Below are 24,579 nucleotides of genomic sequence, written 5' to 3' on the forward strand. Positions count from 1 at the left end.
GGCAAAGGTCGGCGGGGTGGCCGGCGGCGAGACCGGCGGAGCAGCAGGAGGCCGGCGTGACCGGCGGCGGGAATCGGTCTGGCGGCGGCGGGGCGAGGCCGGCGGCGGCGGGGCGGGTCCGGCGACGGCGGGACGGGTCCGGCGGCGGCGGGGCGGGGCAAAAACGGTCCGGCGGCGGCGGTTTTGGCGATGGGGGGGCTCGGGTGTGGGGATTGGTGGGGATTCGGGGCTGGGGGGCGATTTTGGTGGCAGGGGAATTGGGGAATTCGGGGCTGTGATGGAATCGGGATCCAGAGAAAAGAAGACGACGACGGCGGCCAAATCGGGAACCGGAAGAAGACCGGGGCGAGCTGACGGCGGTCACAGGAACCCTAACGTGGGCTCTGATACCATGATAGGAATAGACAGCTTGTATTCCTCAGGGGCCAAAGGCCACAATATGTAGTACATGTACAGGTGGAAATATGCAGGAAAACCCCCTAACAAGTGGGGAAATACAATATACAAATATAGCTCTAACAACCACCAAGAAGAAAAAACCATTATTTCTTGATTTGGATGCATACATGTTTAAGTCATCATGTCAGACATGATATCCGTTGAATGGCTTATGTCGTCACTGCATATTTAGATTGGAATCGATCCGATAGTATGCGCCATTAACTTCGGCCAACGAAGCATCATGAGCCTGTGACGCGAAGTTTTATATTCTTTTTGGTGTCATAGAAATAACTTCATATAGATTTCCATGCTATTGATAGTGGTGAAGAAAATCATGGTGGCTGCGATCAGAGGCTTGCAATGGTGAAAAGGAGTTTTGGTTACGGTGAAGACTTGTGGCATAGGTTTTCATGTGTGTCGGGTGTTGATGACTTGCATCAACGATCTTGGCAAGAGGGGGCGGCCGCATAGATAAACATCATTTTTGGTGGTGCTCCTTGAGTGTCGAGCCATAGTTTATAGGGTGAAAGTCTAAGGTTTGGCATCTTTTGGTTGTACCTGGCAATGGCTTTGATGAAGATATTATTTTAGAAACTCGATCTTTCTTCAGTGTGAAAATTTAAATTTTTTGATCGGAGGACGACAACGCTTGTGCATTGTTCGTTTCTTGGAGATATCGTTCTTGGAGTACCTTTTTTGATCCAAGTGTCATCTTTGGTGGTGGTTAGAGTGTTATTGTTAAAAGAGTTTCATCGCGATATATTTTTCCTTTATCGAAAAGAGAAATAAGCAAAACCATTTGGATTACCCTGGCCCCAGTCTTTTTCTTTTTTGCGAATTGGCCTAAGTCTATCACTACTAGTTTTCTCCTCTTTCTAAATAATATTTAATGACCTGAAGATGACATGTTTTTATTAATGAGTAGCTGACGTGAACGCAAGCTCCTCATCTTAAATTCTTAATCCCCTGTTTCTGCGGCCACGGATCATCGGCTGCCCACAAGACAAGATGGAGCTACGATGTCGTCCGCCGCACCGCACATTTTGCTTCTTTGACCTGTCCGAATTCGCTTTGCGTAAAGGTTTTTTCTACGGGCGAGCGTCACGGTGAAGAGAGAATGGACGACGTGATCTATACGTGCGAACCTTGTACACTGGAGGAAAGGAACCCTCGCGTAGTCCGATCAGTCCATGTCATCTAGCAAAGCTTCCATTATCTAGCCATTGGAGATGTCATCGGCTGGGAGCGTGTGTGGCTGTTCTGCTCTTCGGATTCCTCGGCTGCAAAGCTGCCTATTAACCATTTAACTAAACTAAACTCAGCTTCAGCTTCACACATATAATCATTATCCGAGAGTGTATCTGGAGGCACCGGAACGATGTGGTGTTCAACAGCGCGGCGCCGGAGGTTCGAGCGATTAGGGGTAGGATCAAGGAGGAGTCCCTAAGTTGACGTCTAGCTAGGTTGTTCCGCTCCGAGTCTTTGGGTTTTCCCGACCCCTTTCCTTTCTCGTGCAGGGATGGAGATTAGGCTTTGCTCGGGGAGCTGTCACCCTTGTTGACAGCCATGTACGATGTGGTGTGAGCCTTCTGGTTTTTTCTTCTATGTGATCAATACACCTCCCAGGGTGTATTCTCGAAAAAAAAGAAGCTTTACAGCAACCTGCTATTGAACTCACATCACCTGCGTATTTGATGCCGTTTGATCATAGAAAACGTTAACCTGGGTCTTTGTTTTTTCAGTAGCGGAAAAGGCACCTTTTACAGTACACACCAAGATACATACACCTTCTGTTTTGCAAAAGGAAAACATTGTAGAAAAAATAAAGTAAGTATGGCAGGATGTAAGGGTACAGCTTCCCAGCAGAGCACACAGGTCCCTTTTGTCCTAAATGCACTCACAGAATATTGATACTGCTTTGCAGGTTCTCAGGTAAAAGTGATATGCATTGCTTCATTTTCTGGAATTGCCTCCTGAGAATAGGCATTTAGTCACATGGCATCTTATTCTTCCCAAACCCAGATCATGGGAACAGTTTGGCCTCCGGCCTAATGATGGTTCAGAAGTTCCAGACTTCTCTCTCAACGGAGCGATTGGTTCCCTTGTCAACTTGCAGGCCTGGAAAAGGATGGCTGGTAGTAGCCCACATGTCTATTCATTGCTTTTGAGCATGATGATTTCATATTTATTTAATCAGAAGTTTGTCCAAAACCAATGGACCGGGATCAATACAGCATAGTAGTACTATTCAATACCTTATCATATCCAACATGAATTTTCTGTTGTCTGTCCATATCCTTTTCTGAACTGGTGGCCATCACTTTCGCTTGAAAGGGCAACTTGATGGAGACAGTAGACGAAAACAGCGGCCTAAATTGCAGCGCTAGCTCCATTTTCGGTGGAGTCTGTAGATGCTGCAATAGATTTCTTCCGCGAGCCTGGCTGACAGAACTCTTCTATTCAAAGGTCACTGTCGCATTGCACTCTGCAGACGGAACTCTTCAGCAGACACAGTTTATGGTAAACGTATACACTAGAGAAGCTGAACACAACTGGGAAAATACCCTGAGAAGTCGACACATTTCATTTTTACAAAGGTAAGCACCAAGTACTAAGAAGGGAACTAGTAATTCCCCTAAATACACCTCCTTATATGTGTGGAAGAACAAAACGAAAGAAGAACTGAACGCGATAGCAAGTGTTGCAGGTTTCACCGGAGAGAACTGGAGATGTCCCTTTTCTACACCAAAGTAGCGATCTCAGGACACTTGATTCCCTCAGGATATTACTTCACTTTGTAAAATGTGGAATGAACTGTCGGGACAAGTCCCTGATATGCTCATTCTCAGTCTCGATAAGACGAACAACCTCCCCCATTGAAGGCCTCTGTTCCGGGTTTGTCCGCACACAAAGATACGCTGCTCTGGCTAGATGATATAGCCCATATGTATCGTATGTATCTGCAATGCGCTCATCGATGAGGTCGTGCAGTGCCAGACTCTCAACCAAAGGTTCTGCCTGAAACATCATAGAGGGGCAAGAAAATCAACAGTGCAAGTCTATTGTAAGAAAGTATGGAAAAAAGAAGAATGCACTGAAAGTAATACCCATTGTAATATGTGTGCACACTGTCCTTCACGTTCCTCGAGCACCTTGCGACCAGATATCAGCTGGAAAAGAACGATTCCAAATGCATAAACATCTGTTCTGACAGAAACTATGCCATATTCAGCATACTCCGGTGCCAAGTACCTGAGGGACATGACAAGAAAATCCTGGCATTTTCAGAAATACAGGAGCAAAAGGGTACCATAAAATGGAAGAGTGAATTAATAATAGTGCAACGATTAGAGTTTGTCCTAACCCTGATTGCCCCAGAATCCTCGTGTGGATAGAATTATTGACAGCCTTCCATTTTGCAAGACCAAAGTCGCCAAGCTGTCGAAGATAGGACATAAAAATCAAAACAGAGCACACAGGGCATTTGCATTTTCCAATGCACCAGTAAGAAGTGAGGTCTAGTGCCTTCCAGCTTACCATAGGAACAAAGTCATGTGTCAAAAGTACGTTGCTTGGGCGCAAATCCCGATGTATTATCGGACCAGCGCGACACTCTTCATGCAGAAAGCGCAGCCCTTTTGCTATACCAAGGGCAATAGCATGCCTCTTGTGCCACTCAAGTAAGCCCGCCTCCTGGTCTATTTCACCACATGAAAAGAGAAAGGAGCAAGTCAATAATAAGTTTGTTACCATCTTCATATTACAAATTAATTGTATGCATACCAACTAAGCACATACCAAACAAATGCCACTCCAGAGATTTGTTGCATATATACTCATACACCAAGATGTTGTAGCTTTCTTTGCAGCAATACCCAAGTAGCATGACAATGTTTCGGTGCCGGGCAAAGCTGAGCACTTGCACTTCAGAGAAGAACTCGGTATACCCCTGTGAGCTAGCTTCTTTACGCAATTTAGCTGCAATGACCTGGCCATCCTTGAGCTGTCCTTTATATACATGCCCAAATCCGCCCTCGCCCACCAACTTCTCCCTTGAGAAGTCAGATGTTGCAGATTGAATCTCTGAGAAGGGATATTTCATGGATTCCTTGATGTAAAGCACTGATCTTAGCCCGCAACCAGCACATAGAACTGGTCTTTCCGATGAATCATTGTTGGCGATCATGTTATCTTCAATAAATTTTCCTGATCACAGGAGCATGCATATTATGACTATTTATTAAATTGCACATGGCCTGTGTAACATAAATTTTGGAAGTTAAGCTACAGATAATGTGCCAACATTGATAATATATGTAACCAAGCTCCTGGATTCTGCATGAGTGAGCTACCAGAAAAATAGGTTCTATATTTTCAGCACCACTATGTCAGAAATTACAGGAGGGGAGAAGAATGTGCATGAGGAACTACATGGTTTTTAGCTTGTGACATCAACCACCATACTTATGTGTGTTACCACTATGGTACAACATGAGCTCTCCCTACTAGGGAAGACATAGTTTGGTATCTTCCTTTTTATTGTTTGTTCAATATCCGGTTTAAACATTTCAGCAAGTAACTTAAAGTTATGATTTGGTTTATTGAAGAAACATATCATACCATTAGTCTCATCAATCATCGTGATTGAGGCGATGCTCATTGATGGTGTGAAGTCTTGCATGCTGCTACCAACCACACTGGGGGTGTAGTGCATCTCATGATTGCTTAGAGAGGCAAAGTAACTTACAGGTGATGACTTGATCGACACACGAACCTTGTCAGTATCTAGCGTCTTGGAGCTCAGATCTAGTGACACTACTAAATGTTCTAGGTCCTTTGCTTGTCCCATGCTTTTGCTTGAAAGATTTGTTCTAATTGACTTCATTGTCTGCACTGATAGGTTATCCTGAAATGCTGCAACCTTGCAGGCTATGTGTTTTTCTAGGTGCTTGAAATCTCGTCTGAAGTGCCTATAAAGTCATCATAAACTGATGCAAGTTTAAGTACTGAACCAACAGGTGCTTCATTAGGCTCCATAAGGTTATTATGCCAACAATGATTAAATAATAAATGACCACATACCTATCCAGTACAACCCAAGCAGCTTTACTTGAATTGACTTCATGGATAATGACAACCTTTGCTGGTGATCCAGGAGATACTTTAAGGGTTACACTTATCTGAAGTAGAACAAAACGAGCATCAGAGTGTAGCCAATATTTTCAAGAATGTTACAAATCTAACTGGTAAAACAGCATCTTACCCTGACAGAGAATTAGCTTATGGGATAGGTATCAAAACAAATAGCTATATGGCAATGCAGGAACCCCCTACCCTCTTTCGAGGTGTTACTCAAAATGAAAAGGCTACTGCTTTTCTAAAAAAAAAATCAGTGAGAAATAGATATACGTAATATTACCCCGACTTTGCGGAGCTCCTCCACATCCTGAAGGAGCTTGGTTCTGTAGTCTTCAGCTTTCTTCTCAACCTGATCTTTAAGGTACCGTGCGTTCGTCCCGGCAAAAGAATCATTAGATGCTTTGGTTTGGTATCCCACTGCTCACAAAAAGGAAATACAGAAGCATTAATTCGAAATAGGTGTCATGATATACACCGTATAAAGTCAACATTAACTCAAAATTTCTGTAAAACACCAACAGATAGCAGGAAGACTAGATTAAACAAATGGGCAGACATCGCATTACTGGACTATCTCATGATGACTAGGATTATATGCTTCATAGCTGCGGCCATATGAAATGTATTACAAATTTGACTACAGCAGTTTGTTACTAAGCATGAGACATTTAATATTGCTATTCTATTTATTTTCCTTGACATTACATCATTTATGAAACTCAGCAACGGCGTCCTTCTACCATGTTGGTGATTCTCAATGTGATAATACTCCATCCAGGGACACCTATAAACAGCATTACTCACTGATGGTAAACCAATGAACAATCACCAACAGGACTGAAAGCGAGTGGCACAAATATATGCAAGAATCTGTCCGCAAGTATCAATGCACCCTAAGCCCCTAACATTTCTAGAGTAAGAGGATTCAGATAAAAAATGCTGTACCTAACTACTACAAGGATCATTAACTGAATGTGGACTATTCTACCACTAGACGACTGGTGGACTATTCTACCACTAGACTACTGGCGCACCCCAACGACCAGAGTTCGAATCCTGCCAGGAACGAATTTCTGGAATTCTCACGCCGAGGTCCCGCTTCTACTATATCATTTAGTGTCTAGTTCCTCCTAGCACTAATTCAGTTTTTTTAACTGAATGTGGATGACGAAAATCAAGAATCAACTTCCAGTATGACACATTCACAATTGAAATCTAATCCTTTCGTTCGAAATTAATTGAATTTTCTAGCGTAGTCTTAGGTCAAATTTCTTTAATTTTGAGCAAGTCTATATAAAAAAACATCAACATATACAATACTAAATTAGTTTCACTAGATTAACAGTAAAATATATTTTTGTACCGTCTATGTATAAGCATGTAAGCGATATTGAATTATGTGAGGTGCAAGTAGATCACATTTTGGGAAGTTTTAAACAAGAGTGGGTTAAGTTGAGCAAAAGGGCTAGAGATCGTAACCCGCACGGGAAAGAGAGACCTAAAGGGGGAGCTTGGCCCTCACTCGGATTGGTGATAGCGTGGAGCACGCCGAGTACGACGAGGGAGTCGCCGCCGCGAAGAATGTCGCCCCGGGCGACCAGCGCTCTTAGCGCCATCCTGACCTCGACCTCCCGGTGGTCGCGGGTCGCGTCAAGCGCCACCACCACCAGCTGCGGCGGCGGCAGCAGCGGCGACAGGGCGACCGGCATCGCGCCCGGGTTGCCCCCCTCCGACATGGCGAGGAGTGCCGCGGTTTGGTAGTCCCCCGGGCTGAGGGCCGAGTACATCGAGATGGGCGTGCTGACGGGGGTGCTGGTGGCGCTGCTCCTGCTCCGCTCGTCCCGGCGCCGGCGGCGAGCGTCCCTCTTGCTGCCATTGTGGCCGCCGACGAGCGAGGGTATTAGTACCTCGAGACGGCTGCGCGCCACCGCGAATATTCGCGAGAACACAGAGTACATCCAGTGTTGAGGCTGCCGGCGCGGGGGGGATCTCGAAGGCACCGGGGGAGAATATATGGCATCTCGGAGGAGCGCCCGAGGCGGCAGCGGCGGCGAACCGCAGCAGTTTGCAGTTGTCGCGTCGCTGGCGGACGGTATCGCCGGCGGACGACGCGAGGGAAATTTCGCAGGAAATTGGGACGCTCGCGTATAAGTTGTAACGAACTGGTCATTTCATATAAGTTGCCTCCTTTCACTTGATAACCTTTGGCTGAAATCTCCATACTTTTATGATTTCTATATAAGCATCATCTAGTCCTTCTTGAAGGCTCCGATTATGAATGGTTAAACCAAGGTTGCAAGGTACTCTCCCTCCAAATGTCTTTTAGTATTCAAAGTTAACTTGCTCTCAAATACATTGATATACTACTCCATTTTGAGATGACTTAACCCCTATTTGTTATTATTTATATAACTCTCTTATTGGACATTGTCAAAGCCGTTTATTAATATTTTGCTCCCTCTGAATCTAGAATGTACTTTTTCTTAGTATTTCACTTCTAATAAAATATTACTATCCTACACCTCTCAATGCACATATGCTAATGATATTTATATTTGTGCCCTCCTCGGTTTTACAAAAAACTGTGTTCATGCCTCTACTATTTACAATATTGAGTGAGAAAAATATATATATAAATAAATGAAAAGTAGCATGACAACTTGGTTTTTTATCGACACCCTCAATTTGTGTGCTTCTAAAAGGGAAATTTGTTTTAGGTAGGCACGAATATTGGAATAAACACACAATTGTCAAAGTAAAAAGTGGCATAAGAAAAAGACAATGTGACCTTACTAGGAATAAATTAGTTAAATTTTCAATTATAGCCGAGCGTATGGCCTTCTAGTTTTTTAAAGAAAAAATATAATATGTATATTTAATAAGGGTGTAGCTTCGCACCCGAGGTTTACTTGAGAAGCCTCAAAGGTCTCACATTTTTTTAAAAAATACTTCTATTAATTTTTATGATTGGTCTAAGATGGTAAAGTATGTATTTAAACCGATACCGTTGTATGAGAACTCAACTTAATCAAGTGCAACTTTTTTGCAATGAACTTCGGAATGCACCGAATAAGGGGAGAAAAGCAAATATGATCCCAACCTACTTGATACGCTCTAACTGAAGACCTGGACCACCTGATTCGTCTTCTTTTGTGATCCTGCCAAAAAATATTAAAGATATTTTGGTGGCAAAACATATTAGATTTTAGCAAAAAAGTATGTAATTTTGTAAAATCTTGAAAAACAAGCACACATGGATATTGAGTTGAAAAGAACCCATGTATTCTTTTCTCAAAGTAATACAACCATTTGCGATGTTTTCAAAATAAGAAAATGGGAAGTGTTTTTTATTTTCCGAAGCTTAAACTAATTTTCCTAAGTTGTTAGGTAAATTTTGGAACTTGGTCTATGTACGATGTCAAACAGTTTGATGTAAATTAGACCTATGTTCTAAGACTCCCTTCACGAATCACAAAGTGGTTTATGGATGACATTGCATGGCTCCTTTGATTTATTGGAAAAGCAAAATGTAGAAATAGGAAGAGGTTGAGATGCCACATCTAGTTGAATTCTACGACATATTAAATGAAGTCTAGCCTAAGGTAATTTTTCTATGAAATTTATACTACGGGATTATTTTCTAAGAATATGATCCTACGAACCAAATGGCTTTCCAAAGCAAATTGTGATAGGATTTCAATCCTACTAATCTTTTAGAAATCCTATAAATCAAAAGAACTCTTAATAGGAGTCATGACTGAGTTGTGAAAGTCGGCTCTGAGAATCTATGACCTCCCTAGATTTGTGTGTCCAAAATCCAGTTCCCCACGCTTATGACTTCATGTTCTTCTTCGCCTTTTCCTTCTCCACCACAGTCCACAACCCTTTTCATCCACACCCGATCTGTTGTATCTACGACGACGCCCTTTGGTAGCAACCTCAGTTCCACTGGTACAGAGCTAGGTTCAGGCTGCGATGGCGTTGATTCCGGCCCGGCACTCTTACTCCTCGCCCGGGCAAACATAATTTTTATCCGTGAGCATTGTTTGTTGATTGTTACTACGGAGTATAATTTTACAGCAGACACAAGTATACTAGTACCAAAGTATGTATTGTAATATCTAACTGATTTCTAGTTAATTGTGCAATCAGCAATCTACATACTAGGTGATTTAGGCAGTCATGGCAAAACTGAAACAAGGGCCGAGCTTGGTGGTGCGTGTGCGTCGCAGGCACTGGCAGCGGGGATACGGCAGGGACGAGAGGCTGTGGGAGTGAGCATCAACTGAGAAGATGGCGCTGGGCTGCTTTCGCTTGATCCCGGCACCCGATAAGCCTCGCCGTACGCCTGGGGTTTATAAAGCCTGCTGGCCAGGCCAGGTGCCGCGCGCTCAGGCCGAGGTTTCTGGGTTACGGGAGGAGGACGGAGTTTACACAGCAGATGTCACCTCGTTGGAGCGCACGATGCAGCATATGCATATCGATCGGCAAGTGCGACGCCGGTCAGCCGGTGGTTGAAACGAGGCTGCGCGCGGCCAAGAGGAGAAACCGATGAAGGGTGGTGCTGCGAAACAGCTAGGGGCTGGGCTGGCCTCGTCGTCGCTGGGCCTGTTGCTTCCTGTGCCCGGGCCTCGCTCCACAATCTAGACCCAAGACAAGGAACAGGCCCGCATGCACCAACGACCAGCCTTCGTCAGCGCTCTCTCCATCGGCCTTTTCTATTTGACGCCCTATGCGTCGGTTAGTAGCGTTGTGTACCCCGTCCGATGCAAGGAGCCAGCACACCATGCTCGTGTTCCGGCCAGAGAGGAAGAAAGCGATGTGTTGTGACGACCGGAGGACCTCGCCGCCGACGGGGACGACGCAGCTAGCCGAGGAGTCGCCGGATAGTCGAGCAATAGACCTCACCGACGCAGAGGTGACAAAGAAAACCTTAGGGTTTAGGATGGGGGAAGCGTGTGGCCAGCGACTTAGGGTTCGAGTGGTGGTGCAGAAACCTCTCTGGAACCGAAGAAGATGGGAGATTTCGAGGGATTGGGACGGTGGTGGTCGTGGCTCAGGTAGGGTGGCGGGAGCAGGCGGTTGCGGCCGCCAGCGGCTGCGGGGGACAACAACAACAACTATGGCGGAGGCGGGGGACGATGTGGACGAGGTAGGCCATCCCATATGACAGCTCGTTCAGGAGTCGGTGTGTTAACACGCGTGTCGAGCGACAAATAGGAGCTCCCCTCTCCATCACCATGTAGTCTACTCTTTAGTCTAGCTTAAAAACGGTAATTATGCTGATATCAATGAATCATTGTTGTCGATAGCCACTAACCGGTCACTAACACACTACTATTTTGCAGCTAGATCCAGGCGAATGCCTTGTCTTCGGCGGTGGTAGCTAAAGACAATGACGTCGGCGCCCTTGGGAGTCGTTCCATTCCTGGAGGCGTCGTTGAGCTGAAGCTATCGTTCCTCCCTTGGTCAACTTCGGGGGAAACCCTAGATCCTTGTGAGCAGACGGTGGCGACATTTTAGGTGTCACATTTTCCTCTTGAGGACTTCATCTTTGAAGTTGCACCTTGAACAGAGTGACAAGCGGAAGTTGGTGCTAACGGTGGATGGCGACAAGGAGCTTTGCGTCGGCTAGGAGGGGCACGGCCACGGGGTTAGCATGGTTTCATAGTGGCTCTTTTCCTGGGTGTCGGGTTTGGTCGCTTGGGCGACAAACCTGTCAACTAGTTCGGTGCGTGGCCGCGGGGTCGGCGTGTGCGTGTTGTTCAGGTTGTTGCCGGAGCGGCAGCTCTAAAATCCTTTGCTTGAGGGTGGCTGTTATGGTTGCTTGGGCGACATGGTAGTCGTCTCGACGGGTTCGTGGCCTCGAGGCCGGTGTGGGTGCCGGAGCGGCGGCTCTGGTGTGTTAGGGTGTCGTCTCTGGGCACTTTGGTGGTGAAGCTGGTGGCTCGGCAGGTGCGTAATCTAGGGACCAAAGTGTACCTCACTGATACACCGGTTTTCGCTAGGTTTTCCATAATTAACCGAACAATCATATTTAATCAATAGAACGGTAAAAGCTTTTGCCTTGTTTCAAAAACTCTGTCGCAGCTTAGCTAGCCGCGGTCCGTCATATATACAGCACGGGACCCCTGCTGAAGGCATCAGTTCCTTATGTTTCCAACTTCCAAGTTCCAACTCGTACGTAGTACCAACTAGTGTGAGAAGTGAGAAGTAGCAGTACTGTGGACCGAATGGCGAAGCTGGAAGGCGGCAGTGTCGACCGGATGGCGAAGCTGGAAGGCGGCAGCGTCGACGAGGCGATGGGGGAGTGGCACGGGCGGGGCGTCGGCACCAGGCCGTTCGACGCCCTCACCGTCGCCGGCCTCCGCATCGACGCCATCGAGCCCGGCCGCGCCCTCTTCTCCTTCACCGTCCCTCCTCGCCTCACGGTACGTACGGAGCAACTGTAGTACTCTTCTCATAGACAAGAAAACGTGAACAGCCCATGTTCAGAGAGTCACCGGATATGAACATCTTGTCACATCGATCAGACCAGCACGCCAGCACGTACTAGTGTATTGTTTTAAAAGATTGCACATCTTCCTAGAACACGTATACCACTTCCTAGCACACACGCGTCGCCTACCTGTCCGGCACCTATAACATGCATATAGGGGGGGGGGGGTGCAGAAAGGGTTATTCTAGCTGCCGAGCTAGAGCATAGTTGAACAACGCCACAAATAACTTTTTAAGAAAAAAAAACTTGTGTGCGCACGTAGAAAGCCTAGATGTGCATGAGATTTTTTATTAAAGATCTTTTCATACAGAGCCTCGACCACATACAAATCAAGTTAACATACAGTGCCATGATCAGAGATCCAAAATCCAAAGTTCAAACAGAAAGAACAGGGCATGCTCAAGCCTTCACTGCACTCCACATGAATTTCGCCGGGACTCAATTGAAGAATATATCGTTAGTATCCTCCTCCTCGCCACAAAGGGCACACCTACACGAAGATGGCCTTTTCTATAATGGATGTTGTCATTAGATGGTAGGCATTTGCGCACAAGCTGCCAGAGGAAGACCCTGATCTTGAGGGGAATGAGGATCTTCCAAAGCTCCCCAAAATGTTTCCTCGGTGTGCCCTGACAGAGCTTGCGGTAGAGGGAGCGAACGGAGAACTTGCCCGAACGTTCCAAAGTCCAAGATAACACATCATGTCCTGTCTCAAGGTGGACACCCTCCAGTTCGCGGAGAAGGTTCACAAGTTCCACCCTCTACCGCAATCCAAGCTCCCTGCGAAAGGGGAGCTGCCATACACCATTCTGCCCAGCCTGAGCCACAAAGCCGTCAGGGTTCACAGAGATGGCAAAAAGGCTGGGGAACCTGTCTCTGAGCGGCCCCAGTCCCAGCCATTAGTCGTGCCACATACGAGTGGATGTACCACTGGGGACTAAGTGTTTTGCCCCCAAGCATAACACCTTTTTGATTTCCTGAAGCGCATTCCATAACTGCGATCCAGATGTGTGTGAATCAACCAATAAACCCTTGAAACCTAGATACTTGTTGCGGATATGTGATCCGCCTAGAGGTTCTGCTCCCCTGCATAGATCTTCTAAATCCGCTTAACCATGAGGCAGATGTTCATGATTTTAGTGTCCATGATTCTCAGATCTCCCATAGATCTCGGCATGCATACCAACGTCCCAGCGTACCAAGTGGTATCTACGTTTGGGCCATTGGTCTCCCAAAAAAAGTCTGGCGTGCTGCTTGCGCATGGTCTGGTGCACCCCGTCACCCAACAGGCAAACTCCCATGGCATGCAGTGGAAGACTAGATAGACACGCATTGATTAGTGTGAGTCTAGCTGCGGAGGACATGAATTTTCTCATCCACGGATCAGCCCGCTTTGCCACTTTAGCTGTCAAAGGACCCCAATCCAATGGTGTCAGGGCGTGATTAGATATGGGGAGGCCCAAGTAACTAAATGCAAAGGCGTCTGTAGCGACACGCTGCTGCTCAATGTCCGAAGTCCTCATAACCATGACCTCGCTCTTATGGAAGTTAATGTGATATCCGGACATGCTCTCAAAGGAGAGGAGGAGGAACTTGAGATTAGGAATCTCCAAGTCCTCTTAAATATCTTTTTGACACTTGGATTATTTTATACATTTCCCATAATAGATTTATATGTACATGTGAGCCAAAACACCACCTTCAGACCATGCGATTTCACAAAACTATTTCTTAGGATTCTAGTAGCATGTTTAGAGTAATTAAGTGTATGAAGCTCACTCACATCTGTTCAAGCTTAATTATAGGCATATGTTGCTTCGTCGTTTCTGAAACAAGAAGGTTTATGACAAAAATGTCTAGTTAAGTAGCTTGAGAAGGGAACAACTCTCCTATGTTATTTATTCATCGTGATAACAACTAATGAACCATAGTTTTATTTTCATCAATCATATCTGATATTTACAGGTTCACAAAATAGTTAATTAACTTCCAGATAAAACTAACTTTTCCTCGAAATAAAAAAAGAGATAAAACTTATAAATATAATATAATTATATTAAAAAACAACTCAGATGGAATTATACAAGAAGCAAAATAAACCGGGCCTAAATCTAGTTTACTTTATTAACTAGTGTACTATGGGTACGTTTGGATTGTGACCAAAGAGTGCCCTACACTTTTGTTGGTCGTGATCAAAAGGTTGGCTCTTGTTTTGGATAGTTGCTAACCATGTTAGTATTTCACTACCAACTCTAATGCATGTTTTTAACGAATATTTGCTAACTTATGGGCAAGAAAATCTAAACCAAAAATTTGGAAAGGATAATCTTGAGAAAAAGTTAAACACACCCATAAGCAAGATCGATCAAAGCACATGCGGACGAACCAATCGGTGTCTGATCAAACAAAAATGACGACCATATATGCTCTCGTTGATTGATCAATTGTGAGCTATGTGAATCCGTTTGCCTATGTGTCAGCCATTTCATGTCGTGGCGAATCGGCTGAAAACGTTTTTTTTTCGAAACACAGTACAATCAAAGATGTTCATACATACGCGCACACACTCACCTCTATGAAGGCACACCCTACCCTTATGAGCACCTCCAAGAGACTGTGTTGAAGAACTAATCTGACAGGTCTTCAGATTGATGAAGTCACCACAGGTGCCTCGCTGTCGACGGGAAAGTCGCCTCCCACTGAAGAATATTCCTCCTTTATGAGACACTAAAATGTCAAATCTGAGATCTGAACTCTGGTGGGCTGGAGATGACATTGTCCTCCTAACCATCCAACCACAGGTTGGTTCTCAATCGGCCGAAAACATTTCTAAAAGAACAAATAAAGCCAAAAAGTTCTACATACGAGAAGGAGGTAACAGGTCAAGTTCCTAAAAGAACAAGAGATGTGTTTGAATTGCTACACCAAAGTGTGCCCTATCAATTTTTGGATATGGCCACATAGTAGGTTCTTGTTTAGATAATTGCAACTTATTGGCATGTCAATTTGCGGGAAAGAAATAGCTCAACCAAAATATTGGCTAGCCAAAATTTTAATAGGACAATCTTGGGCAAAAATCAAACAAATCCTAGGTAACTCCTCATGTATACGACATTTGATGATGATTACTTGTTGAAGTCTCACATATGCCTGCATCTTTTACATGTGTTGCGGTATACGCCAAATCTTGAAGAACACAAGGAAGCACATGCATGGAGGCGCGGTGGCATCCCTGGTGGATCTAGTGGGGTCAGCGGTGATCTTCGCCGGCGGCTCACCGACGACAGGGGTCTCCCTGGAAATCACCGTCTCCTACCTCAACGCCGTGTGTGCAAATGTGCGTGAGTTAATTCCTAGCTTATCCATGGTGATTCACTTTCTAGTTAACAAATGACTTTGAATGACATGAATACAGGAGGAGATCGAGATCGAGGCGAAGGTGCTAAGCATCGGGGAGACAACAGGGTGTGTGACAGTGGAGGTGAGGAGGAAGGCCACCAGAGAGGTGCTCGCACATGGACGACACACCAAGTATCTCGCCACCATCGCTAGCAAATTGTGAAGAGCTTTGCTCGGCAGAGTAGTAGTTCCATGTAAACACGAGGATATGCACTTATGGTATTGCATGCTTATGTTTTCGTTTTTGTTGCGCTCGTATGGCCATGTTTGATTGTCCACGGTTAATTTTGGGTTTTTGCGTGTGTGTCCTGCTAGATCCCACATGATTGACCAAGATCTGCACTTCGTTTTGTCGCCCTATGAAGTTTTGCTATTTCTTCCGTCTGGTGTTTGCTTCACTACTAGGAATTACCTTACCGTTGGTGCACAGATTTTCTACCGCCGGCGCATGCCTATTCGTCGGCGACCACCTCGCCGGTGGTAAGGGGTTACCGCCGGCGACTTCCGTTTCGCCAGCGGTAATGTGACACTATCTCCGGCGCTTTCGTGTATTCGCCGGCGGTATTTGTTACCCCTGGCACCTAGCCTATTCGCCAACACTACCTTGAACTACCTCCGGCGCACAGGCTAATTCGCCGACGCTAAGTTTGTATAGGATTAAAAAAACAGCAGGTCCACACAGTCAATGTAAAGGCCAAGTTGTCTCTTTATTTTATTTAAACAGAACAGGTATTATATTACAACGCATTATAACGCACATACCAACAGTATGTTTAGAACACACATAGACTCCGGTGACATCGTCCGTCTCAGCTCGCCGGTGACGTCGTCTTCTCGTCGCCAGCTCCATCTCAGCTCGCCGAAGACGTTGACCGTCTCAGCTCGCCAGCGACATCTCCTACTAGCGGGCACCTCCAGCATGGCACCTCCGGCACAACACCTAGCCAGCACCTCTAGCACGGCACCTAGCCGGCAGGTCTTGCATCTCGCTGTGATTCTCCTCTTCTCCCGCATGGCACAACCTAGATCTCTGCTTATGCTCTTCTCCTCTAGCCCTGCAAAATACCACAACATCATTATGGTACTCCACCCTATCCACAAGTCTATGAACAAGATGTCGGAGGTGGTGAGAAACTGAATGTACAAATGGATGATCAAGTTGAACAAGATGATGAAGAAATGGATGTCGTTGTTGCCGCGAGGAGGATTATCCTCGCAGTTTTTATCCCGGCTGCTACGTTCTCGACAATGGTGATTCGTATACTCGGCTCCCATCGATGTCGACAAGGCTAGTCGGTTGTTATTCCCTAACATGCTGGTGTTGGTACTCTTGCCGATGTTGAATGACTGCTTTAATGGTTGCGCGCGTGCACGCAGCCTTGGCATTGCGGCTCAAATTAAAATTATGTGAGAACCTTCGTCGGTATTTACAGGTCTATGATTCGTTATCTATCTTTGGCCGCCTTCATAAGAGTATAAGATTGTATTCTGGAAGAAGAAAGAATTTGAAGACCTGGAAGATTTGTTAGTATCTTTTAGACTTTATTTTGTAATCGTTGGAATCACCTTGTGTATCTCTACCATGTACTATTTATTACTATAAATATATATGGTATTGATTATAAAAAAAGATTTCACGACTCTGTTTGACCAGGCACCTCAAATGGATTAGGCACCTAGACAGACAAAGTCCAGTGAAAACCAAGACAAAGAATGATTCCAAAAGCTGGAGGGTATAGAGGAAGATATAATTACCAAGATTTCTGTCAGCCGGCTTGAGAAAAATATGCAAATTTTTGGGGCATCTAGAAGAGAGTACATTTGTTGTTGAGGTGAAAATGAATAGCACTTGCTAAATCGTCAAGGAAAAAAATAATGGACTACATAGACAAAACATTAAAATTAATTTCAAATCTACCAATCTCAAGGAAAAACAAACAAATTATGTTGTGATTAACAATTAATTCAAATTATCCTGTAAATCAGATAGGGGAGAAAGTTATTGAGTAGGCATTGGTGTCAAATTACCCCCAATAAGTATATATCACCATCTAGTGTTTTTAAGAAGGTTGGTCCCATATAACAATGAGGTTGTACTCCTTGCCATTGTTTCATAGCTCTGTCCTAGACCCTTAAGGTGTGTTTTGGATTTAGGTTTTCAATTTATAAAGATGTTACATGTATGTTGCATCTATACTACAGAAAATATAATACTTTATTGACGGTTTTACCACCGCTTATGTCTAAGGGGCACCTAGGCTTGTTGACCTTGCGACACCTTGTGACACCTTACGTTAGATGATTTTCTACTATGATGGCATCTTAATCTTATTTACCTAGACTTTCAGAAGTTTCTAGGTCAACCACTAGCATCCTCTTATAATGTTTGACATAGCATTTTCCTTAGAGATGGCACACATCATTTTTTGTTAAGTTGGAGATGGGAAGACTATTTCTCAGTCGACTGAGAACTAACTTCGTTCTCACTCAGATGATGTCATCAATTCTCAGTTGCAACTCATAACTAGCACGAATCACGATGCAAATCAAAAAAAATAATGACCATTATTCTTTTAGTGCTCGGTGTTTTCACATCACTATGCTATGAATGTCTTTGAATTTGTTCACAACAAACAAAAAAGCAAATTTTGTTTCACAAAGGCAAACTATGTTAGTGCTCGGTGTTTGTTTAAAAAAATCAAACAGATGCGAGACGCCGATTAACTCGACGCTAAGCAAGACCGGAGCGGCGAGCCAGCAAGGCACCGGCTAGGTAGCTAGCCAAGTCCAACCGAAACATATCCGCGACGCGTGGACTCGACCCGCGCATCCTTTCCCTTCCTCCTCGCCGGCGTCGCCGCCGCCGTCGCCTGCGTTCACTCGCCCCCTTCTCACCCACACTCCAAATCACCGCGAATGCGGAGCGTCGGCGCGAGCCGGCAGTGACCCGGCCGGAGGGGCGAGCCGAGCCCCCCACCGCTCGCCGCATCGGGATCTCGCGCGCCCCGCCGCCGCCGCGATCTAGCGGCGCAGCGAACCGACGGAGCGAAGGGCTTCCGGGCGCCGCCTTGTAAGTATGGCGACGGAAACATCCACTTCGGCGGCCACGGGGAACTGGGTGGAGTCGTACACGGGGATGTCCACGGACAACATCAAGGGGCTGGTGCTCGCGCTCTCCTCCAGCGTCTTCATCGGCACCAGCTTCATCGTCAAGAAGAAGGGGCTCAGGAAGGCCGGCGCGTCCGGCGTCCGCGCAGGTGACCTAATTGCGTTGCTTACCATCCAGACGTCATTGATTTTCCTGTCATCGTTCATTTGCCTGTTGGTCCCTCATCTGCGTGTTACTTGTGTGTGCTGGTTGCTGCTCTGATCCGAGCTTGCCAATGCCAGTGTCTGATTGGAGTTAGGGGACATGGTGAATATTTCAGAGATTTGGTTGATATTGGTATAAATTTAGATGATCGGGGAGTTCTCCTATTTTGGAGTTTATAGTGAATGGTGCCATGATGATGTATCCTCATTGCTCATTCCGCGGTGTTTGTTTCGATATGTGTTGTAGTTTTGTTGTCAATATCATCGTTGATCCAGTTAACTGAATTGGGCACATTAATTTTGGATGAAGTAGTTCGATTTAGCGGAGAAGCCTTAGTAGTTATTTTTTTTTAAACACCGTCAAAAACTATCACTCTGTTGTTTTGACTTTTGGAGAGCTGTTCTTGGCTGCAAGTATGTGTGGAGCAATTACCAAAAGTGGCCTGTTGGATGCGTGAATTGCTACTTTTGCTTCCTCTCTTCCCTTTAATTGTTAAGCTATTTTGTTCTCGCTGTTTATGTGATTTTGTAAGCAGAAAGCAGTTTGTTCTTGCTGACACGCTGCACGCTAATTGGATTTTATGGCAGGGGTTGGTGGTTACTCTTACTTGTATGAACCGTTATGGTGGGCAGGGATGATTACAAGTAAGTGCACCTCTATGATACAAGTAGATCTTCATGTTCTCCTCCCACTGAACAATATGATCTTGACTGTACTCAGTGCTGTTTCTCAGTGATTGTTGGAGAAATTGCCAACTTTGCGGCATACGCATTCGCTCCTGCTATCTTGGTCACGCCACTTGGTGCACTTAGCGTCATCATTAGGTAAGACCGTAAGACCCACTAGTATGTTCCGTGGTGGTAGATATTGAGGTTTTCTGCTGCTTACAATTCTTGAAGTCACTATGTTCATTCTTCGTTCTAACATATTTCTCTTACAGTGCTGTTCTTGCACACATTATGTTGAAGGAGAAGCTACATATATTTGGTATGCTAGGGTGTGTTCTGTGCGTCGTGGGCTCAACAACTATCGTGCTTCATGCTCCTCAGGAGCGTGAAATTGAGTCAGTCGCGGAAGTATGGGATCTTGCTACAGAACCAGGTACTTTCCTTTCTTTCCCTGGTTAGCAACCTCATTTTTCATTTCTCGTACCAAGTACTAAGGTTGTTTTGTTTGTATTGCAGCCTTTCTATTTTATGCTACTGTCGTGCTTGCTGCAACTTTTGTGCTCATATTCCGCTGCATCCCAAAGTATGGTCAGACACATATCATGGTGTATATTGGTGTCTGTTCACTTGTTGGATCTCTGTCGGTATGTGTTCACATGCTACTAATTAGCACCATGTGTGTTCATGTAATACTGTTGATTAAGTTTGATCCAATTTTGTTTTTTATGTGCTGTCAGGTCATGAGCGTGAAAGCTCTTGGGATAGCCTTGAAACTGACATTTTCTGGGATGAACCAGCTAATCTATCCACAGACTTGGCTGTTCACAGTTGTAGTTGTTGCATGTATATTAACACAGATGAACTATCTGAACAAGGTAATAATACTCTCTGTCTGTGATTTTTTTTAATCGCTTGCTTAGTGATCATGCTTCAGTATCTGCAAAGGTACTTAAGAATCACACATTCTTACATGTTCCGCTCAGGATAGGCATGAAATGGTACGCGCATGTCTTTAACATGCCATAATGGGCAGCAGTGTGTTATTAATATTAGTATTTCAGTACCTGATTCCGCTTGTTATAAACTTAGGCTTGGTGTTTTGTAAATCATTCAACCTACTATTTTTTGCTTTTGCAGGCTCTTGACACATTCAATACTGCAGTTGTTTCACCAATATACTATACAATGTTTACATCACTAACCATACTGGCTAGTGTCATAATGTTCAAGGTAACATATTTGGCTTTTTAGTTCTTTGATGGTGCTATATGTGCGACATTACTTAGTTTATTTTTTTTAATTAGAATTTCAATATGGAATAAAGTAATTCTTGCTTCATTTCCTACTAAAGTCCCTTTTGGCAGTCATCTCGTCGTGTCTTACTAAAGGTTGACATAATGATTATGAGATCTTGAAGGTAAAGGGCAACATTTTAGTCCAAACCTATCACTGCCAACCAATTTTCTCTATGAGAATATGTTGTAGGTTAAAAAGTTTGTTGTCTGAAACTGCGCCCTTCAAACCAAGGGCACCTAGCATGATCTAAGTCAGAGTTACTTTTCTTAAGTCTAGGCCAATCCAGTTATCAGTTCTTGTCCTCTAGAAATGACTGCTTAACTTGATTTAACTTCATAGTTATCTTTTAAGTTGTAAGTTGATATGGCTGCTGTCCGTTTGGCTACATAATGTTCCTTCAGCGTATCTATTCATTATTCCTTCTTGTTCAAGTATTAATCAATGTTCCATCATCTATTTCGAGCTTCGTGGTCAATATAAATATATCATGACTTATGCTGTCTAGCTTCAAGTTGTTTAGTCTGTCCAACTTATCTATCATAAGCTTTGTACTCGACGAATGATTCTGTTAAACTTGAACAAGTACCAGTGCTCTCAAATATTTACAAACTACTAATGTACTTGCTGGCAGGACTGGGATCGTCAAAATCCAACTCAAATTGTGACAGAGATGTGCGGTTTTGTTACCATCCTTTCTGGGACATTCCTTCTTCATAAGACTAAAGATATGGTTGATGGTATGGTTGCATTCCCCCCTTGTTTTAGTTTGCACATGGTTGTATTTTAGTAGGCCTAACTCTCTGGTATCATAGGTCTCCCACCGACTCTACCAATCAGGATCTCTAGACATACAGATGACAATGGCTATGGGGCTGAAGGAATTCCTCTCAGATCTGCTGCCGAAGGCATCCCTCTGAGGTCACCAAGGGCAGCAGAATAATTTTTGACAAACGTGAGATGCTTGGTGATCCTCCTTACCATGGTCAGCATTCTTTCATTCCATCCAGTTCGTAGATTGTACTATAGGGCGCTAAACAGGAAAAGGCTCGGATCCTCGTGTAATTTTTGAGGAACAGGTAGAGTGTTGGGGGATAAGTCTTATACATATTTGAGATACCCAGAATGGATAAGAGTCAGAAGTTTTTCATGTAAATCACTCTGATTGATACAGGCCATTATCTGTGACTGTTGTATCTGGGAAAGAGGGAAAGAATCCTAAGCACATACACTCAAGAACCATTTGCCTCCTTTCCCTTGTTGAATCTACACATTGTTTTCTCAAAGTCAGTACATATGTGGTGCAGTGATGGCAATGTTCTTTGTTTGCGTGTGATGGCAATGCTCCGCTTGCCTTGCATGCTGCACCTCGAAAGTTATGCTTTCTTCCGTGTGCAAAGCCATGAATGCCGAAAGCCAGATTCTTTTCTGCTCTTGTTCATTCTAGCACTCTACTTAATTAACCTCGTCATCTCCTCGTCGCATCATCCCAGCCATCTCACACGCTATTGCACACGCACTACCGTCTATGGCTGAGGGAGATGAATACAAGGTGCTCATTGAGCAACAAGCCAACAAAGACTGCAGCGAACCACACCAACACGACGATGATGATGACGCCGACGACACCTCGAGCTTCATCTTGGTCATGAACCTTGTCTTGAGCGGCACGGCCAGGCTCAACGTCCTCCTCCCAACAGCAACCATCCTGACCTTTGCCATCTTCGCCCCTCTTGTCACGGATGATGGCAAGTGCACACGCATCAACCGTGTCCTCACTGCTGCTTTTGTGCTCCTTTGCGCCACCTCCTGCATCTTCTTCACGCTCACCGACAGCTTCCGCTGCCCCACGGGCCGCCTCCGCTACGGCGTTGCCACCCCGACGGGCATCGCAACGTTCTGCGGTGGTCGGAAGGCGCCGAGGGAGGCAGAGAGGTACAGGCTGCGGTGGTCGGACCTGTTCTACACCACGCTTTCGCTGGTGGCCTTTGTGACCTTCGCCGCCTCGCACCACGACATCGTCCGATGCTACTACCCTGAGGTGCCCAGGAAGGTGGTGAACACGGTGCCGCTCGTGATCGGCTTCGTGGTCAGCCTTCTCTTCGTGCTGTTCCCTTCCAAGAGGAGAGGGATCGGCTACCCGTTCCTGCTCAGAACCGACCTCGTGTACCTACGGCGCTGAACTTTTTTGCTGTGCCTGTGCTGGGGCATGCAAATATGCAACGGATCTAAATATCCCGCCGTTAAGGTCTCTCTGTAAACGAAACATAATACTACCTCTGGAAGGAGGGAGTGTGATTTGTTGGATCTGTATGTTTGAAAGGTTTTACATGATTGATGATTCTAGTGTTGAATTTGAGCCGAAACTTCAACTGTATACGTATTTACATCCTTTCTTGCCCTCCTTCGTACAAAGCTGAAAATGGAGTGTAAGGCGAGAGATGAGACGATCGAGGTAGCTGCCTGATCAAAGGTAGCTTATTCCTCCGCGTCCGGATCAGGCTCGAGGCCTGATATTTGCTTCAGTGGTTTCCAAGTAAATTTTCTCCTGCATTAAATTGGCGATCAAAAGTTAGTCACGAGAACACACACTTCCTTTCTGCATTTCACCGGTTCCGGTGCATTTCAGTGAGATTTCAGATGCAGATATCCTTACCAGTTGCCGCATTCGGCGATGACCCTGACTTTGGGGCGCAGGTCCGGGAGCATAGCCAGGAACTGCAGCTCAGCCTTGGACAGAACCTGAAAATGGATCACACGCAAATGTCACATTCAGTAAGATGTATGGTTATGTTTAAAAGTAAGATGTATGGCATGAACAAATTGATGAGCTCAGAATGGCGAGAGACCTTGGCTTCGAGGACCCAGACGACGAGCCCTTTGGCGTCAGGGTGCAGCAAGCTGAGCCTGTAGTCCACCTCCGGCGGGAAGTACCACCTGGCCACCGGCTGCCTCCCGAGGCTAGGCTGCAGCAGCAGCACGAAATTCAGTCAGGCCTGGTGCACATCAAAGGAGAGATGGATGGGTTCATCGATTTGCAGGCGTACCGGGCAGACGGGGTGGATCTTGGTGAGGGTGGACTCGGGGTCGCCGAGGCCGCGCGCGGACATGTCGAGGAAGTAGTACCCCTGGTAGCGGAGGCGGTTCAGGTAGCGGCCCTCGTAGCCGCCCTCGTGCGGCGGGTAGATGGCCAGCGCCTTGTGCTCCTCCACGTCGTCCAGCCACCGCCCCAGGTCCGGCTTCACCAGGTCGCCGCCCACGAAGTCCATCAGCCCGCCCGCCGCGCGCACCGACACCGTCGACGGCCGTCCCGCGCCACGACGTCCGGACAGAGACGGGGCGTGGAGCGGCGGGGACACCGCGCGCGCCGCTGCCGCCGCGGCTGCCGCTCCCGACCACATAGTTGACTCCGCTGCTGCCGCCGCGGCCGGTGTCCGTGTGTGCGGCTCGAGAGTCGAGAGGCGGAGGGCAAAGCTGTGGCGGGAAGGTAACCGCGAGGGGATAAGTCTTGGCGGCGTGCTCGTGGTGTTGAATAACTGGGCCTGCAGCTATTCCATCACTTTACCCTGGTGGCCCAGCACACATATCCTAACTGAGGCCCAACCTGAAACCGTTCATTCTTCCCCGGTTCTCAAGAGGAAATGAGAGAGTGTCAAAAAAAAAAAAAAAGAGGAAATGAGCAGAAGCTCTATCCATGGCTTACCATCAGAACGTTGGAGGGAAAGGCCCTGGAAATTTGGTACTCCCTCCGATCCGTATTTAGTGCCCCTGATTTAGTACAAAAGTTACACTATATAAGTAAAATTTAATATGGATCAGAGAGAGTA

At 45.8% G+C, this 24,579-nt stretch overlaps 5 protein-coding genes across 5 annotated transcripts; 3 read left to right on the forward strand and 2 right to left on the reverse strand.

Moving 5' to 3' along the window:
- Positions 1-3,231: 3,231 nt before the first annotated feature.
- On the reverse strand, positions 3,232-7,289 carry LOC124660190 (probable serine/threonine-protein kinase PBL23). Its single transcript, XM_047197985.1, has 9 exons — positions 7,103-7,289; positions 5,861-5,997; positions 5,524-5,621; positions 5,062-5,411; positions 4,240-4,647; positions 3,979-4,139; positions 3,806-3,879; positions 3,594-3,693; positions 3,232-3,459 (listed from the first exon to the last, which is right to left on the reverse strand). Exons 1-9 carry the CDS (start codon positions 7,287-7,289, stop codon positions 3,232-3,234), a joined length of 1,743 nt encoding a protein of 580 aa, XP_047053941.1.
- Positions 7,290-11,813: 4,524 nt separating this feature from the next.
- On the forward strand, positions 11,814-15,641 carry LOC124662623. The gene is made up of 3 exons (XM_047200436.1): positions 11,814-12,011; positions 15,273-15,416; positions 15,495-15,641. Exons 1-3 carry the CDS (start codon positions 11,814-11,816, stop codon positions 15,639-15,641), a joined length of 489 nt encoding a protein of 162 aa, XP_047056392.1.
- Positions 15,642-18,515: 2,874 nt separating this feature from the next.
- On the forward strand, positions 18,516-22,038 carry LOC124659954 (probable magnesium transporter NIPA4). Its single transcript, XM_047197759.1, has 9 exons — positions 18,516-18,735; positions 19,379-19,435; positions 19,525-19,615; positions 19,732-19,892; positions 19,976-20,103; positions 20,197-20,334; positions 20,597-20,689; positions 21,387-21,492; positions 21,568-22,038. Exons 1-9 carry the CDS (start codon positions 18,555-18,557, stop codon positions 21,693-21,695), a joined length of 1,083 nt encoding a protein of 360 aa, XP_047053715.1. The 5' UTR covers positions 18,516-18,554; the 3' UTR covers positions 21,696-22,038.
- A 242-nt stretch (positions 22,039-22,280) lies between these two features.
- LOC124659955 (protein DMP7-like) lies at positions 22,281-22,934 on the forward strand. Its single transcript, XM_047197760.1, has one exon. The coding sequence runs from the start codon at positions 22,281-22,283 to the stop codon at positions 22,932-22,934; it is 654 nt and encodes a 217-aa protein (XP_047053716.1).
- A 75-nt stretch (positions 22,935-23,009) lies between these two features.
- On the reverse strand, positions 23,010-24,153 carry LOC124659956 (NAD(P)H-quinone oxidoreductase subunit N, chloroplastic-like). Its single transcript, XM_047197761.1, has 4 exons — positions 23,800-24,153; positions 23,602-23,718; positions 23,409-23,494; positions 23,010-23,300 (listed from the first exon to the last, which is right to left on the reverse strand). Exons 1-4 carry the CDS (start codon positions 24,151-24,153, stop codon positions 23,231-23,233), a joined length of 627 nt encoding a protein of 208 aa, XP_047053717.1. The 3' UTR covers positions 23,010-23,230.
- Between the last annotated feature and the right edge of the window lie 426 nt (positions 24,154-24,579).

The sequence above is a fragment of the Lolium rigidum genome, chromosome 6, assembly GCF_022539505.1.
Source record: "Lolium rigidum isolate FL_2022 chromosome 6, APGP_CSIRO_Lrig_0.1, whole genome shotgun sequence".
Lineage (NCBI taxonomy): Eukaryota > Viridiplantae > Streptophyta > Magnoliopsida > Poales > Poaceae > Lolium > Lolium rigidum.